This window comes from Osmerus mordax, chromosome 10 (assembly GCF_038355195.1).
Source record: "Osmerus mordax isolate fOsmMor3 chromosome 10, fOsmMor3.pri, whole genome shotgun sequence".
In the NCBI taxonomy this organism is placed as follows: domain Eukaryota; kingdom Metazoa; phylum Chordata; class Actinopteri; order Osmeriformes; family Osmeridae; genus Osmerus; species Osmerus mordax.
Genome location: NC_090059.1, coordinates 15,712,191 through 15,726,038, shown reverse-complemented (window position 1 = coordinate 15,726,038; position 13,848 = coordinate 15,712,191). Strand labels below are relative to the sequence as shown.

Below are 13,848 nucleotides of genomic sequence, written 5' to 3'. Positions count from 1 at the left end.
CTCCATGCTCATGGTGTGAATGACTGTGGAGATTCGGTAGTACACTGGATGTGCTGATGTAACGCTGTATTCTTTTATTCCTTTTTTCTTATCTTATTTTATCTTATAACGTCTTAGGGCATCATTTATGTGTTTTTGGTATCAATGAGTATGCTCTGCTTTCACTACACTACTTTCTATTTAATGCAAATGGTTTTTTTTCCCACTCATTTATAGAGTTTTATATAATTGTGATAAAACAGGATGCATAAACACTTCAAGTATGTTTTATTGATGAAGACACATGTATTTTGTCCAGAGCTACCGTCATTGTGATTTGGTTCATGTAATTTTAATATTTTTATTCTTCTCAGTCTTTCTCCGTCTTTTCAACTGGGACAGCTGGGAAGAGAAGTAAGGAATAAGAAGTTACATGAAATAAAGTTGCGCCTCTGTGTTCCAGCATTTTATACATTTAAGTACTGTATCTTTAATCATTTTATTTTATAACCAAATCAACTGACTTGTCTTTTTACCAATGAATACTACACACTGACCTTGAAGCCTAGATGGATATCTATTGTATTTAATATCCCTAAGTGTGTTTCATTTCATTTAATAAATCAATCATTTAAGTGTGTCTTTTTCAATACATCAAATCACAGGCTGTTCCCTCTCACCCTCTCTGTCTCTGTCTCTTTCTTTCTCTCTCACACACACACACCCACTTACACACACTCACTACTGTATATTTATCTCTGTCTATCTCTCTCTCTCTTTCCTCCCTCCTTCCCCGTTCTCCATACCTCGTATCTCCAGCTTGCACTCCACTTCATCTTCTCCAAGGTCATTCACCGCCTTGCATGAGTACTTCCCCCCGTCATACAGGCCAGGCTTACGGATGTTCAGGGTCAGCACCCCCTGGTTGTTCTGCATCAGGAACTTCGGGTCGTCTCCCAGGATCATCCTGTTCCTCATCCAGACGATTTTAGGCTGGAAGGGAACCACACCAGAATCACACAGTTAGGCGTTTAGGTATTTCATACGATCATTCTGTAAGTGGGTCTTGTTAAATCTGAGATCTGGGTAGTTGTAGAACACAATGTTCTCTTTAATGCAATATTCATGAAGAGGAAATCTTCCTTCCAGAGCTTTGGCGGTCCCTGCCTGTACCTTAGGGAATCCTCGTACAGAACAGCTGATGGCAGTGCTATAGCCTGCCACTACAGATCTATCCTGCAGGGGCTGTGTGAACTTAGGACAGGCGTTCATGTCCTTCTCCTTGAAAGGAGCCCGGTTGCAGTCCAGTCCTGGGCAGAGGGGAAAACACACCTAGATTTAACATTCTAATCATCACTGATTGGTTAACAATGCATATGAGGAAATCTGAACTACAGACAAAGATTAAGGTCGACAGACTCAGTCTTCAGTTATAATCATGGTATGGCCTAGATTCGTTTACTGTACGTAAAACGAAAAAACATGCCTAAGCATAGTGTACAGACTCATGCATGAACAGTGTTTTAAACTGCCACATTCATACGTATCATAGACACGCACACAGACACACACAGACACACACAGACACACACAGACACACACAGACACACAGACACACACAGACACACACAGACACACACACAGACACACAGACACACACAGACACACACAGACACACACACAGACACACACAGACACACACAGACACACACTGACCTATCTTGGGTATGGCAGCTGTGTTCTTGCTGAAACATGGCTCCTCGCTCAGGCCACAGAGGTTCTCACTGTAGACACGGAAGGTGTACTCATTCCCCATCACCAGGTCTGAGGCTGTACAGTTTGGTCTTCTGTTGTGATCGTAGACAGTGAACCACTCCTAGAGAAGACCAAGACACAGACAAGGAGAGAAGCAGAGGAAGACAGAGAGAGAGTGAGAGAGTGAGAGAAAGGGAGAGAGAGTGAGAGAGTGTGAGAGGGAGAAAGGGAGATTGAGTGTGAGAGAGAGTGAGAGTGTGAGAGAGAGAGAGAGAGAGAAAGGGAGAGAGAGAGAGAGTGAGAGTGAGAGAGAGAGAGAGAGAGAGAAAGGGAGAGAGAGTGAGGGAGAGAGAGAGAGTGTGAGAGAGAGAGAGAGAGAGAGAGAGAGAGAGAGAGAAGGGAGAGAGAGTGAGGGAGAGAGTGAGAAAGGGAGAGAGATAGAGTGTGAGGGAGATAAAAGGGGAGATAGAGAGAGAGAGCGTGTGAGGGAGAGAGATGATGACAAAGCTGTCTGTCTGTTGCTTTATCTCTGTTCCTCATCATAATTTATTTTGTCAAGAGAGGTCTGTCATGAGAGTTTAAGTACTTATCTCCCATTGTATAGCCAAGGACAGAAAATTAAAGGGAAGAAGAGAAAGGGAGAGAGATAAGGAAAACTGGAATCAGATGTTGGTAAGAACAGGGTGATGTGAATAGCCTCGGGCATAGGGAGCTGACATGCAGAGAGATGTAGATTGGCCCACAGGAAAGATGATCCCACATGTTAAATGTACATCATATTATGTGTCTGTGTGACATCATCACACACGTACAATGCTTTGATTGCTCTAAATGGACTGGAAAATATACAAAGCCTGACAAAATGTGCAACATTAGAATTAGACAAAACTGAACCAGAGAGGAAACGAAGACCATATTAGGAAGTCAGGAGGCTGAGCGGTTAGGGAGTCGGGCTAGTAATCTGAAGTTTACCGGTTCGATTCCTGGCTGTGCCAAATGACGTTGTGTCCTTGGGCAAGGCACTTCACCCTACTTGCCTCGGGGGTAATGTCTCTGTACTTACTGTAAGTCGCTCTGGGTGAGAGCATCTGCTAAATATTAGAATCAGATCATGCCATGGAGTGTCTTTCTGCAGGACTACATTTTTCCTGTACTGGTCTCTCAACCTTGTACTGTATATAAAACAAGCTAGGCATCCTGGGTAATGAAGTTGTCTTGCCCCTCTGCCCCTGTGTACTGTATCATCTCATACCATGGTTTTCTTGTCTGCCTTCTGTATGGTGTAGCCCGTGATGTCACAGTTGCCATCATCTTTGGGTGGCTTCCACTCTAGCGCTGCGTTGAAGCCCCAAACCTCTGCCACATTCACTCCTACAGGAGGTCCTGGCTTGTCTGATTGGAGAGAAACACACAGTGGTTGGCTGCAAGTATCTCTGAAACCACCATCACAAACAAAACGAAAAGTCCTCTCGTTCAATTCCTTACCCACGATACGAATTTCGAAAGAGGCCCTGTCCTCCATGTTCTCAATCTGTAGGACCAGCTCGTATTTCCCAGAGTGCTCTCTCTCCGCAGAGCGAATGAAGAGGATGCTATCTACGTTTGAGTTGAGGACACCCACCTTCTTCGCGTCGACAGGTTCCCCATCCTTGAACCAAGTCGCAACTGGACGTGGCTTACCCTGTCAGACACGAAAACCATGCTCTGATTACATGCAGAAAACCATGCTCTGATTACATGCAGAAAACGGACAGTCTTGTTTTGGTCTTGTTTTGCACTGATGTCTTTTTTTTACATAGGTCATACTGCATATAGCTATTCCTGTTGAGCTCATGATTACTGTGCCAAGTCCACGATATTGACATAGTGTTGCACTGAGTGACTAGAGCCAACTTTTCTATGACGGTCAGTGGGTTTGTTCAAACAACCGACCTGGAAGGGGATGGTCAGATTAATCTTTTCCCCGACTTTCCTGATGTACTTCTGTCTCAGATCCCGAGGGAGACGGATCTTGGGCAACTCTGGAGGAAGGAGAAGGATGGCTTTCAGAGAAACACAAGCTCAAAAAAAACAAAAGTTGACACATTTCTGTCATGAGACAGACTAGTCACATACTATATTTAGAATGTCTAAATTTATTAATTTCTGCAGATCATATTTTTACATGTAGGGTAAGTTTAAACTAGGTCAGGTCTGTTGGATGCTTGGGGAGATGGTTGGGTAGACTCACACACACACACACACACACACACTTACCCATGATCTCGCGGATGGTGACAGACTGGGCAAGCAATGCAGGGGGACTGACTCCTGCAATGTTCTTGGCCATAACTCTAAAGTTGATCTTCTCCCCTGTAGGAAGGTCACGCACCACGTAGCCCTGTCTCTCACACAGTTCCTTGTTCACCTGCACCCACTCAGTACCTGCCAACATAAACAAGACGCTCCGTGGAGAAATGTGCTTCGACACAGATGCTTCGGGTTGTCCTTCAGGCTTTAGAATTTGTATTTATTTAATCGTCTTATGAATATATATATATATGCATAATATATATTTATGGAATTATGCAATACTCAACACATGATCTCGAATCAAACTGAACCCTATTCGTTTGACAGCTGAGTGATTGTAATTTTCATACATATTCGACAGTGTTATATGTAGTCTTTCACCCTCACCTCCGTCTTTGCAGTACTCAATAATGTAGCCGTCCAGGCCTCCTGCTCCGATCTTCTCCGGGGCCAGCCATTTGAGGGTGCATGTGGTGTCTGTCACATCGTGGACCATGAGGCGCACGGGTTCACTGGTCGGGGCTGGGATGGAGAGAGAAGGTTGGTAAGCAGGGGTGTGTGAGCGTGGGAGGAAGGAGACGTTTTAACAAGATAACACAAGAGTGGTGAATATACAGAAGAAATTAATGCTGTGGGTCAGGATGTAGTGAAAGTTGCTTTTCACCACACACCGATGGGCATGAAGGGTTTGGAGTTGAGGCTGGGGGGGGAGAGGCCGATGCCGTTGACGGCGAACACCCTCATCTCGTAGAGCACGCCCTCGATCATCCTCTTAGCCTCGTAGGTGGTCGACTCGTACACGTCGAAGTTGAGCTTTGTCCATCTGGACGATCCCTTCTTCTTTCTCTCCATTAGATAACCTGAGTGAGGGAGAATGAGAGAGGGGATTGGAGAAGAGAAAAAGAGAAAGGCATGTTTTAAAACGATGCTTGTTGCCATCGAAGAACGTCCAGGCATGTGTGAATGCTGATGGGTCGTTTGAAAAGCGGAATGATGTCATGCGCTTCCTGTTCGCTATGTACCTTTGATTGGTGCACCACCGTCAAACTTGGGTGGGTCCCAGACAATAGTGGCACAGTCCTCTCCCACCGCGATACACTTGACATTCTCTGGTTCATCTGGCACATCTAGAAGAGGGAGGGGTTTAAGCCGTCAGTCAAAGCTCATGTGACTATGGATATTCTTGAGATTTAGTTTTCCGCAGTGTCCATCATAGTTCGGTGATCGATACAGACATTTACATTTATATTTAGTCATTTAGCAGACGCTCTTATCCAGAGCGACTTACAGTAAGTACAGGGACATTCCCCCCGAAACAAGTAGGGTGAAGTGCCTTGCCCAAGGACACAACCTCATTTGGCACGGCCGGGAATCGAACTGGCAACCTTCAGATTACTAGCCCGATTCCCTAACCGCTCAGCCACCTGACTCCCAGACAGACTTACCAACAATCTTGACAAACAGGATAGCTTTGTCCTCTCCCGCAGGGTTGGTGACGGTGATGCTGTAGTTGCCTTCATCCGCCCTTTCCGCCCCCTCTATGACGAAGCAGCTCAGGTCCTTCCTGGCCTCAACCCTCATACGCCCCTCGACGTCCGTGATTGGCTGAGAGACAGGAAGTCAAAAAAACTTCCGGGTCAAAATAGTCCTACGAGACCCTTGTGTGGCGTATCGCATATTTTCTTCCAAACACAGGTGCAGATGGATTTGATTTGACAGTGTTTGTTTTCATGGTTTCACAGCTTGGCCACGTAAGGGTCTAACGTTACAGACTACTCCCTGATTGGCTGAGTTCCTGCCCTCACCTTATCTCCCTTCATCCAGACCACGGTAGGTGCAGGCTCTCCACTGATCTCCACATCCAGGCGTAGCTTATTTCCGGCCACCACGATGATGGTGTTTTGGGACACCATGTTCCCTGTGGTGTCCAGGTGGATCTTGGGAGGGTCTGTATGACACACACACACAAAATCAATGTATAATTCATAAACAGCTGTGCTATTGTGATATAAAAATACACAGGTCTATGTTTTAACCGACCTTGGCGAGGGACATAGTCGATCTTGATTTCTGTACAGAAAAAGAGAATGTATCAGTCGTGGCACAATGCATGTCAATTTGACAGAAGTTGAAATCAAAGGTATTATAGTTCAATGCACAGTACACATCCTCTTTACTAACTCCCCTCTAGGAGGTAAAAAGTTTTGCAAAGAATCTTGTTTCGTCTTTGTTTCTCTCACCCAAGAAGTTGAGTTTGGCTGAGAGAGAGAGGGCGTAGCCGTCTGGGATAAAGGTGTAGTCTCCAGCATCCTCCGGCTTCACCTCATCAATGGTCAGTCGATGCATCCTGAAACACACGAACATGTGATCCAGTACAGGAAACAGGAAACAGGAAACACTTCAACAGTTTAATGAGTGTGTACTTCTAATATGGTTTCAGGCTGGTTCTGTGGGTGGAAACACAGAGTATGATGGTTGACATTTGTATAGATGTGCTATTTATGTACAGTGGTGTTACTTATATATTAATGAATTCAATGAAAATTAATGAACAAAAAAAGAAAAGTTGAATCTTAACTAACCCTTGAGGGAGCTCTTTCTACATCTGTGCTACAGAACCTGTTCTGTACCTGCATTGGCCTCGGTCAGCCTCCACCCCTGTCTCTCACCTGCCAATGTGAGTCATTTTGATGCGGTCGCTGGGCAGAACCTCCACACCATCCTTAAACCACTTCCCAGTCACTTTCTCGTCCGACACCTCACACTTGAACATGGCTTGATCTGCGGCCCTCACGGTCAGGTCAGCGATGCTCTGCAACACCTCCAGTTCCTTCTCTGGGAGACGCAACCGCAACCGCAGACGGGGGAAGTGAGGGAGGGACAATTCTAGACGCGATGGGGGTATTTCAATCCCTACCTCTAACAGTTCAATCCTGACAAAATAGATGGTACCTTCCACTTCCAGCTCTCCTTTGGTGTGCCCCCCGTTTGTCCAGGCATGGTACATTCCGATGTCGTCCAGGGTGGCCTCCTGGATGATAAGACAGTGCTTCTTCCCATCCTTCTTAAAGCGGAACTTCTGTGAATCCCTCGAGAGTTCCTGATCTTCATAAGCCCTGAGGAGAGAACAGAACTAATCCCAGCTTTGTGTACACATTTTCGACCCCTGATATGAACTGGACATGCTAACCAGTGAGGACAAAAATGCCTTTCACCACACGCGTAGCCCCGATACGAAGTTACAAATGCCATGACTAAAATCACTGTTGACTTTCTGCTACACAGTCAGTATGGTGTACTAACCACATGACATGGGCTCCCTCTTCAGACACCTCGATCTCAAACTCCACCCTCTCTCCCACGACGACGTGATAGTCATCCATCAGCTTGATGATTTTTATTGGGGGTTCTGAAGAAGACAACAATAATCGACTTCAGATCACAAGCTTCATGTTTCATCTCTTATTACTCTGTGATCATTACAGTACATTTGTATGCCAAGTATTCTGTGCGATATTGTCTGATTGTCTGATATAACACTGCTCCTAGACTAAGTGGGTATCGTTCAGTGGTCGAGCATTTGACAGTAAATCAAGAGATCACAGGTTCAAATCCCCTCACACATCAACTTTGACAAAAGTGTCTATTAAGTTGAATACATGACATTGCAGTGTATGGCTAGATGAATAACATACCAAACACATTGCACAATTCTCAACGAGTAGGAATGCCAAACAGTTCTTAATAATAGGGATGTGAAAGAATGAGAGCAGCTTCCCTACCCTTGACAAACACTTCTGTGAAACACTTTTCATTCTCTACCACACACTCATATGCGGCATCATCAGCCAGGGAAGTCTTGTTGATGGTGAGTGTTCTGACGTTACCCACGCACTCAATGATATACCTGTTAACCAGACAGAGAGACAGGAGAGTTTGGCATGACAGAGAAAAGGGCCTATTATGTGACACTCTCACTAGCAATGGAGTAGAGATGTCGACGTCTGTGTGACGGGATCTCTCATTTCGTTCATCCTAGCAGTGCTGAAGATAGCGCTCGAGATCAAAATGCTTCATGAAGCAGCTACTGTACCAAAAGGAAAACAAGAGGATCTCCTATGAAACTTTGAGACATGTAACTGATATCAGTTTTCATCCACGAGTTATTGCATAGTCAGGCAGGACTTGCCACCATGTTGTTCTCCCAGAGGGCCTTATCATGACTCCCTATAAATAAAATGTGTTGATGGCAGCGCCATTGGAATATATGGTGTTGTACAGATAATTTTAGAGAGCTATTTTCCAGCGCAATAGGAATCTCCTTGCCTCTGTCACCAAATAGTCCACAGTGAATTAGATAGGGGTCACAGGCCAATCAATCTATTTCATCTTGTAATTTGCTATGGTGCAGACAGGTGATACATATAACACTTTATATGTCAGGAGCTGGTCCTGCGAAAGCCAAAAATAGACTTAGAAGTAAAGGTAGCTTTCAAAATGTTCTGCCAATTAATACAAGTTTGTCTTGAATTGACGTTTGATGAGAGTGATTGAGTGCATACTTGGCAGAGGGTTTAATCTCCTGGCCATTTTTCAACCATTTGACCTGGGCATTGGGGTCAACCACCTCCACAGACAGAACGATCTTCTTTCCTTTCTCACAAGAGTAGGCGGATTCCAGTTTCTTCAGGAAAGCTTAGGGTAAGATGAAATAAGATTATAGCAACAACCAGGAAAAATGTCAAACCAACTGCATTTTGTCCTCTCCTCTCCCGTGTCTTACCATCACTGTGCTTGGGTTCCACTGTCTTCATCTTCTTCAAACGTTTGAGCATGCCTCTTAGATCTGTAATGCCATATTCAAAGGCAATCTTCTCGTACTCGCTGGGATGGGCAGTCTTAAGAATTTCCCACACATCCTTCTCTTCTACAGCCGGCTGAGGCTTCTTCTTCCTACCGGTGATGAAGAGAGGGTGTAGAAGAAAAGAAAGAATTCAAAAAGTCAGGTTACACGGTTGGTATTTAAATGATTTTGTATCCGTCTTGTCTAAAAAGTTTATGAAAACCATAAAATCCACATGATAGGAAAGGAAATAACGTCTTGAATTTGACTGTGGTCTATACTTATTCTGCACAAAGTAAAACGATTCACTTTTTGGTGGCTTTTAACAAGGCGCTGAAGTCCAGGTCTCCATCATCCTCTCCAGCACCTCTGAGAATGAAAACAGTATCCTTGTCACCCTGGATCAGGCAGATCAAGTGTGTTGCAGGGCCACAAAAAGCAATCAAACTCCGAGCTCCTTCTTGGACATGCTGAAAGACATAGTGAGCCACATGCACTTGGAAGGCTACATCATCGTTACACACGTACACACACACAGGGACGAGCGTGCAAACGGGCACATGACACGTACATAAAAACACACACACACATCTTGCAGAAACACACATACACACATTTCCGCTCATGTAAGTCGGTTAAAACATGCAAACACGCACATACACATCACACACACACAAAAACCTTCAGAGGGCTGTCACTTGAAGCCCTCGCACACTTACGATCTTTTAAAAGCCGACAGAATGTCTGCCTCCTCCTCTTTTGCAGTAGCTGCAACAGAGGATACATGTCATGGGTTGAATACACACACAGACATAGGCAGGTCGTCCAACTGTTCTCTCAAAGGGGACTTAACAGCATATTAGGTTCTCTCCAACTCACCCTCCACAGTGATCTCAAATGTGCTGCTGTCACATTTGTCTTTGGAGATCACTTCACACCTGTATCCACCAGCATCACCTGCTACTACTTTGATGATCTTCATCTCATAGGTGTAGATCTGTAGAGGGGTCAGGGTACTTAAAACACTGTGTGTCTATGTGTGTGTGTGTGTGCGAGTGTGTGATGAAGATTTGAGTAAACATGATCTGCACTCATCATCCTTCTATGGTGATTTTTTCGGCTCAAGTTTTATTAGAATTCGAGCAGCCTGAATTTTGTTATGTTTCAATTCATGAGACTTGATTTTTTTTTTTGGGGGGGGACGATCTGAATTTTACTATTTGAATGAGTAACCTCAATTTGCAAACCTTGAATATTGTGAACAGATTTTTTTTACACTGAAATAAATTCACATTTCAAAGAGGCGATTTCAAAACCAACAAATTCTGTGGCGTTTAAATGTCAATATTAAGTATTCAATGCCTTCATTTAAAATTCAAAACATGATGTCACTGATTTGCTTCCATACCTTCAATCCAACACACACACACACACACACACACACACACACGTACACACCTTGGTGTTTCTGTCATAAGTCTCCTTAAACTGCAGGTGTTTCCCGGCCTTGCTGCCCAGATCCAACCACTTCCCCTTCAGCCACTTGATGGTTGGCTTTCTCGTCAGTTTGGATGAATCCACTTTGGCAATGAATATCATGTCCTTCCCTGTAAAACACCACCAGCACTCAGAGAGCCACACTTTGATAGCCGCACACCTGAACACCAACAAACTATAGATTCAAAATGTCACCAATGGCGAGCCAATTTTGACTGCATTTGATTTTAGTTGTGGTATGTGTCTGGCTCGGAGCAGAGCGTGTGATTCTGACCTGCCACAGCGGTGGCTGTCTCAGGCTTCTCCACAAACAGTCCGCTCAGCTCCGTCTTCTCCGGCTCTGCGTGACGGCAGACACAACTGAGGACACGCTCTCAAACGTCAACACATGCAAACGTACACATGCCACAAACGTACAGCGAGTGTGATGCACTTGAAAATACTTAATCAGAGAATTCCGAGTGTCTCTGTATCCTGTCGCCATAACAACAGAAGGCTCCGTGCACACAGACAGTAAATGAACGGGACAACAATTATAAATACACAATATACAATGAGCTGTGTATGCAAACAGTTTCAAGAACAACGTCAGCGGGTGGTCCACACTGCAACTTACAGTTTACAAAACATCTAAAGCAAGAGCCGGAAATGTGTACTGTAGATACTTATAAAACACATAAAATAAACACGCATGATAAACACTGCAGTGGTTGGCACCACAACACTGAATAGAACAGGTTCAAAGTGCTCACAAACATACACACCCACGAACAACTACAGTATGTGGGAACATTCAGAAAAGCATTCTGTGGAACAACTGAAACCAACAGCAAGAGTTGGGATCAACAGGTGCGAATAAACCATGACAACCAGGGATAGACTCTGTGCCTCACCAGGTTGCGGTTCTGGTGCTGGGGTTTCTGAAAACCAGTCAAATGGTTACTCTGACATGGTTTCCTTTCACAAACCAGGCAGTAATGCCATTGACCTCATAATCATTTCTTATTATCACCATGCATTTGACATCAGAGTTATTCTACGTGAACTTTAAAATGGAAGGAAGTAACTTAAACATTCAGATGTTTTCATCTGCAGCTTCAGGGGCTAAATTCTCTGCACTTCCTAATTAAAATAACCAAGAACAATCAATGATGAGAATAACTTCTTTCACCTTCTTTGATTTTGACTGTTGTCAGTCTTGTATGCATACCACTTTCCCTGCACGTGGGTTCACCATTTATCTGTGCAGCTGTTGAAGCCCTATATGGCCAGGCCAGAGATGTGCATGGGGTCAGGAGGTAAATAGGGCCTATGGCAGGAGACAGGGATCCTACCTTTAAAAATGCACTGAAGGGCCTATAGTTGGAGAGGGTCAAGCGACCTACATCTTTAGGTCAAGAGATGCCCATGACCTATGTCCAGAAAGGGTGCTCCTAGTTTAAGCTACATGCACTGTAGGGGTCTACGTCTTTAGGCAATTGAGGGCCTAGGTCTGTTCCCTATGCCAGGGAGAAAGCTGACAGAAGAATTATATACTGTGTGTGTGTGTGTGTGTCTGTGATGCAACTGTTTTGCCCTTTACTGTACAGTTTTACTGACTTCCATATACAATTGGGGGCCTTTGAACTTAAAGCTCCAGAGAGACTCAACAGGAAACCCTTATGCCTTTGATGTGGTCATTTCTTCTGATCTGATGTTACTTGTCTCTACTCAGCTGATTGGCTAATGAACAAATACATCAAGAACTTAGGGAGTCAGATGGCTGAGCGGTTAGGGAATCGGGCTAGTAATCAGAAGGTTGCCAGATCAATTCCTGGCCGTGCAAAAATGTTGTGTCCTTGGGCAAGGCACTTCTCCCTACTTGCCTCGGGGGAGCTGTCCCTGCACTTACTGTAAGTCGCTCTGGATAAGAGCGTCTGCTAAATGTAAATCTAGAACTTAGACTGAAGTCCCACTGTTATCGGAGACAGACCTCTCTTTCTCCGTCACACTCAGACAAAAAGTTTTTGTTCTCACCTTCCACTTCAGGTGCCGGAGTCTCTGCCGTCTCTGATTAGGATGATCAATGATATCGAAGACTTAATATTCATATTTAAAAAAAAATATCAGGTATAGAAATGTTTTGCAAATGATGTTCTCACCTGTGGTTGCAGGAGTTTCTGAGCTCTCTGTTCAAACCAACACATGACACATGTGACTGGTCTTTAGACACAGCACAACATGCACAGTATGCTATCCCTGCTATGAACATTGGCAGGAAGCAGAAGTAAACTAAATATATTTCAATCAATAACCTAGATTCAAGGCAAGCCTAGAGAGACAACCTATGTGTGACAACCTGGCACAGCAATATCATACTGTAATTCTGACATCTGTACGTTGTAGTGGAATCATGCCAAAACAATCCAAAACAGCCATCATGTCCAAGATCAAAACATATCTCCCCTTTAAAATAAAACTGCGCAAAGTACTGCTCCAAATTATAAGAATCTACACAGCATGGAAACCCCGTTCATTGCCTCAGTAGGTTCCATCAAACAAACCAAAGCAAAATTCTCCAACAAAACAAAGCCACCAATCAGGGCACATAACACAAAACGAAGTCACGTCAATCAGATGAACAAAACAAACTCAAGCAATTTCAATTTCCAATTTCAAGTAAAAGTAAGCAGGAAATGATTCTTCTCATAATGTTCCTATGATCTCTTTCACTATAATTAGATACATCCTCTTTCAGTACTCCCTGTATATTCATTCAGTTTAGCTCCATCAAAATTGTGGTATAAACATAAAAAATTACAATAGACATATTGCTTCTTTGGGCTTCTATGAGGGGCTTCTTTGAGGAAGCAGTTTAACCAACATAAGTGTTGTTTACTGTAATGGGATCCTGGTGTATGCAAATAGAATCGTGGGCGTTTACTGTATATTAAGCTCATGAGGGATGTTCAGAGACTAAGAAAGGATCATGCAACAAGCTCCAAGATAATTTCACACATCATTCTGACTGTAAGTCATTTCCTTGGGTGTTGGCACACCAAAACAGCACTGCATGACATAGTTACAATCAACATAGTGCACACATTAACAACAGGCAAATGAAACTGAATGGTTACTACAGCACAGTTTCTGAAAACATAATCAATCTTATCCAAACCGAAGCAGTAAGATTTACTGTATTTCTCATGCTATACACAAACAAACACTTACAGTAATTTTTGAACAAAATAAACCAACACAGAAAAGGAAACAGTTGATATGAATACATGCACTGTGCTGTGTGCTGCATGTATTCAAGGACGACATACTGTTGTCACGTAGTAACACACAGTTCAAACATAACACAATGTACATTCCCATAAAATTAATTCTGTTACGCTTACCCTCCTCTGCTACTGGTTTAGGCGCCGCTAAAACACATATATGTTACACACAGTGTACATTAAATATATATATATGTATATATATATATATATATCGTA

General features: G+C 43.7%; 1 protein-coding gene across 3 annotated transcripts; it reads right to left on the bottom strand.

Annotated features, from left to right (window-relative positions):
• Nucleotides 1-250: 250 nt before the first annotated feature.
• Nucleotides 251-13,528, bottom strand: mybpc2b (myosin binding protein Cb). Of its 3 annotated transcripts, XM_067245294.1 has the most exons (27): nucleotides 12,383-13,528; nucleotides 10,641-10,706; nucleotides 10,328-10,476; nucleotides 9,749-9,866; nucleotides 9,589-9,637; nucleotides 9,179-9,238; nucleotides 8,810-8,979; nucleotides 8,589-8,721; nucleotides 7,809-7,933; nucleotides 7,330-7,435; nucleotides 6,979-7,142; nucleotides 6,696-6,861; nucleotides 6,267-6,373; nucleotides 6,067-6,096; nucleotides 5,832-5,974; nucleotides 5,472-5,631; nucleotides 5,049-5,153; nucleotides 4,698-4,886; nucleotides 4,414-4,548; nucleotides 3,991-4,158; nucleotides 3,667-3,755; nucleotides 3,220-3,415; nucleotides 2,987-3,126; nucleotides 1,696-1,855; nucleotides 1,153-1,289; nucleotides 786-972; nucleotides 251-381 (listed from the first exon to the last, which is right to left on the bottom strand). In XM_067245294.1, exons 3-27 carry the CDS (start codon nucleotides 10,466-10,468, stop codon nucleotides 350-352), a joined length of 3,210 nt encoding a protein of 1,069 aa, XP_067101395.1. In that variant the 5' UTR covers nucleotides 10,469-10,476; nucleotides 10,641-10,706; nucleotides 12,383-13,528; the 3' UTR covers nucleotides 251-349. The 3 variants fall into 3 exon arrangements, with proteins under 3 accessions (XP_067101395.1, XP_067101394.1, XP_067101396.1); XM_067245293.1 differs by lacking the exon at nucleotides 12,383-13,528 and having other exon boundaries at nucleotides 10,641-12,344; XM_067245295.1 differs by lacking the exons at nucleotides 9,589-9,637; nucleotides 9,749-9,866; nucleotides 10,641-10,706; nucleotides 12,383-13,528 and having other exon boundaries at nucleotides 10,328-10,471.
• Between the last annotated feature and the right edge of the window lie 320 nt (nucleotides 13,529-13,848).

What these genes read in the sequence shown, in the direction of transcription:
- mybpc2b (XM_067245294.1), bottom strand. Translation starts at nt 10,468, where the DNA reads ATGATATTCATTGCCAAAGTGGATTCATCCAAACTGACGAGAAAGCCA. An exon ending in CTTATGACAGAAACACCAAG is followed by an intron (nt 9,867 to 10,327) that starts GTGTGTACGTGT and finishes ACCCCTCTACAG; the next exon opens with ATCTACACCTATGAGATGAA. An exon ending in ATTTGAGATCACTGTGGAGG is followed by an intron (nt 9,638 to 9,748) that starts GTGAGTTGGAGA and finishes CCTCTGTTGCAG; the next exon opens with CTACTGCAAAAGAGGAGGAG.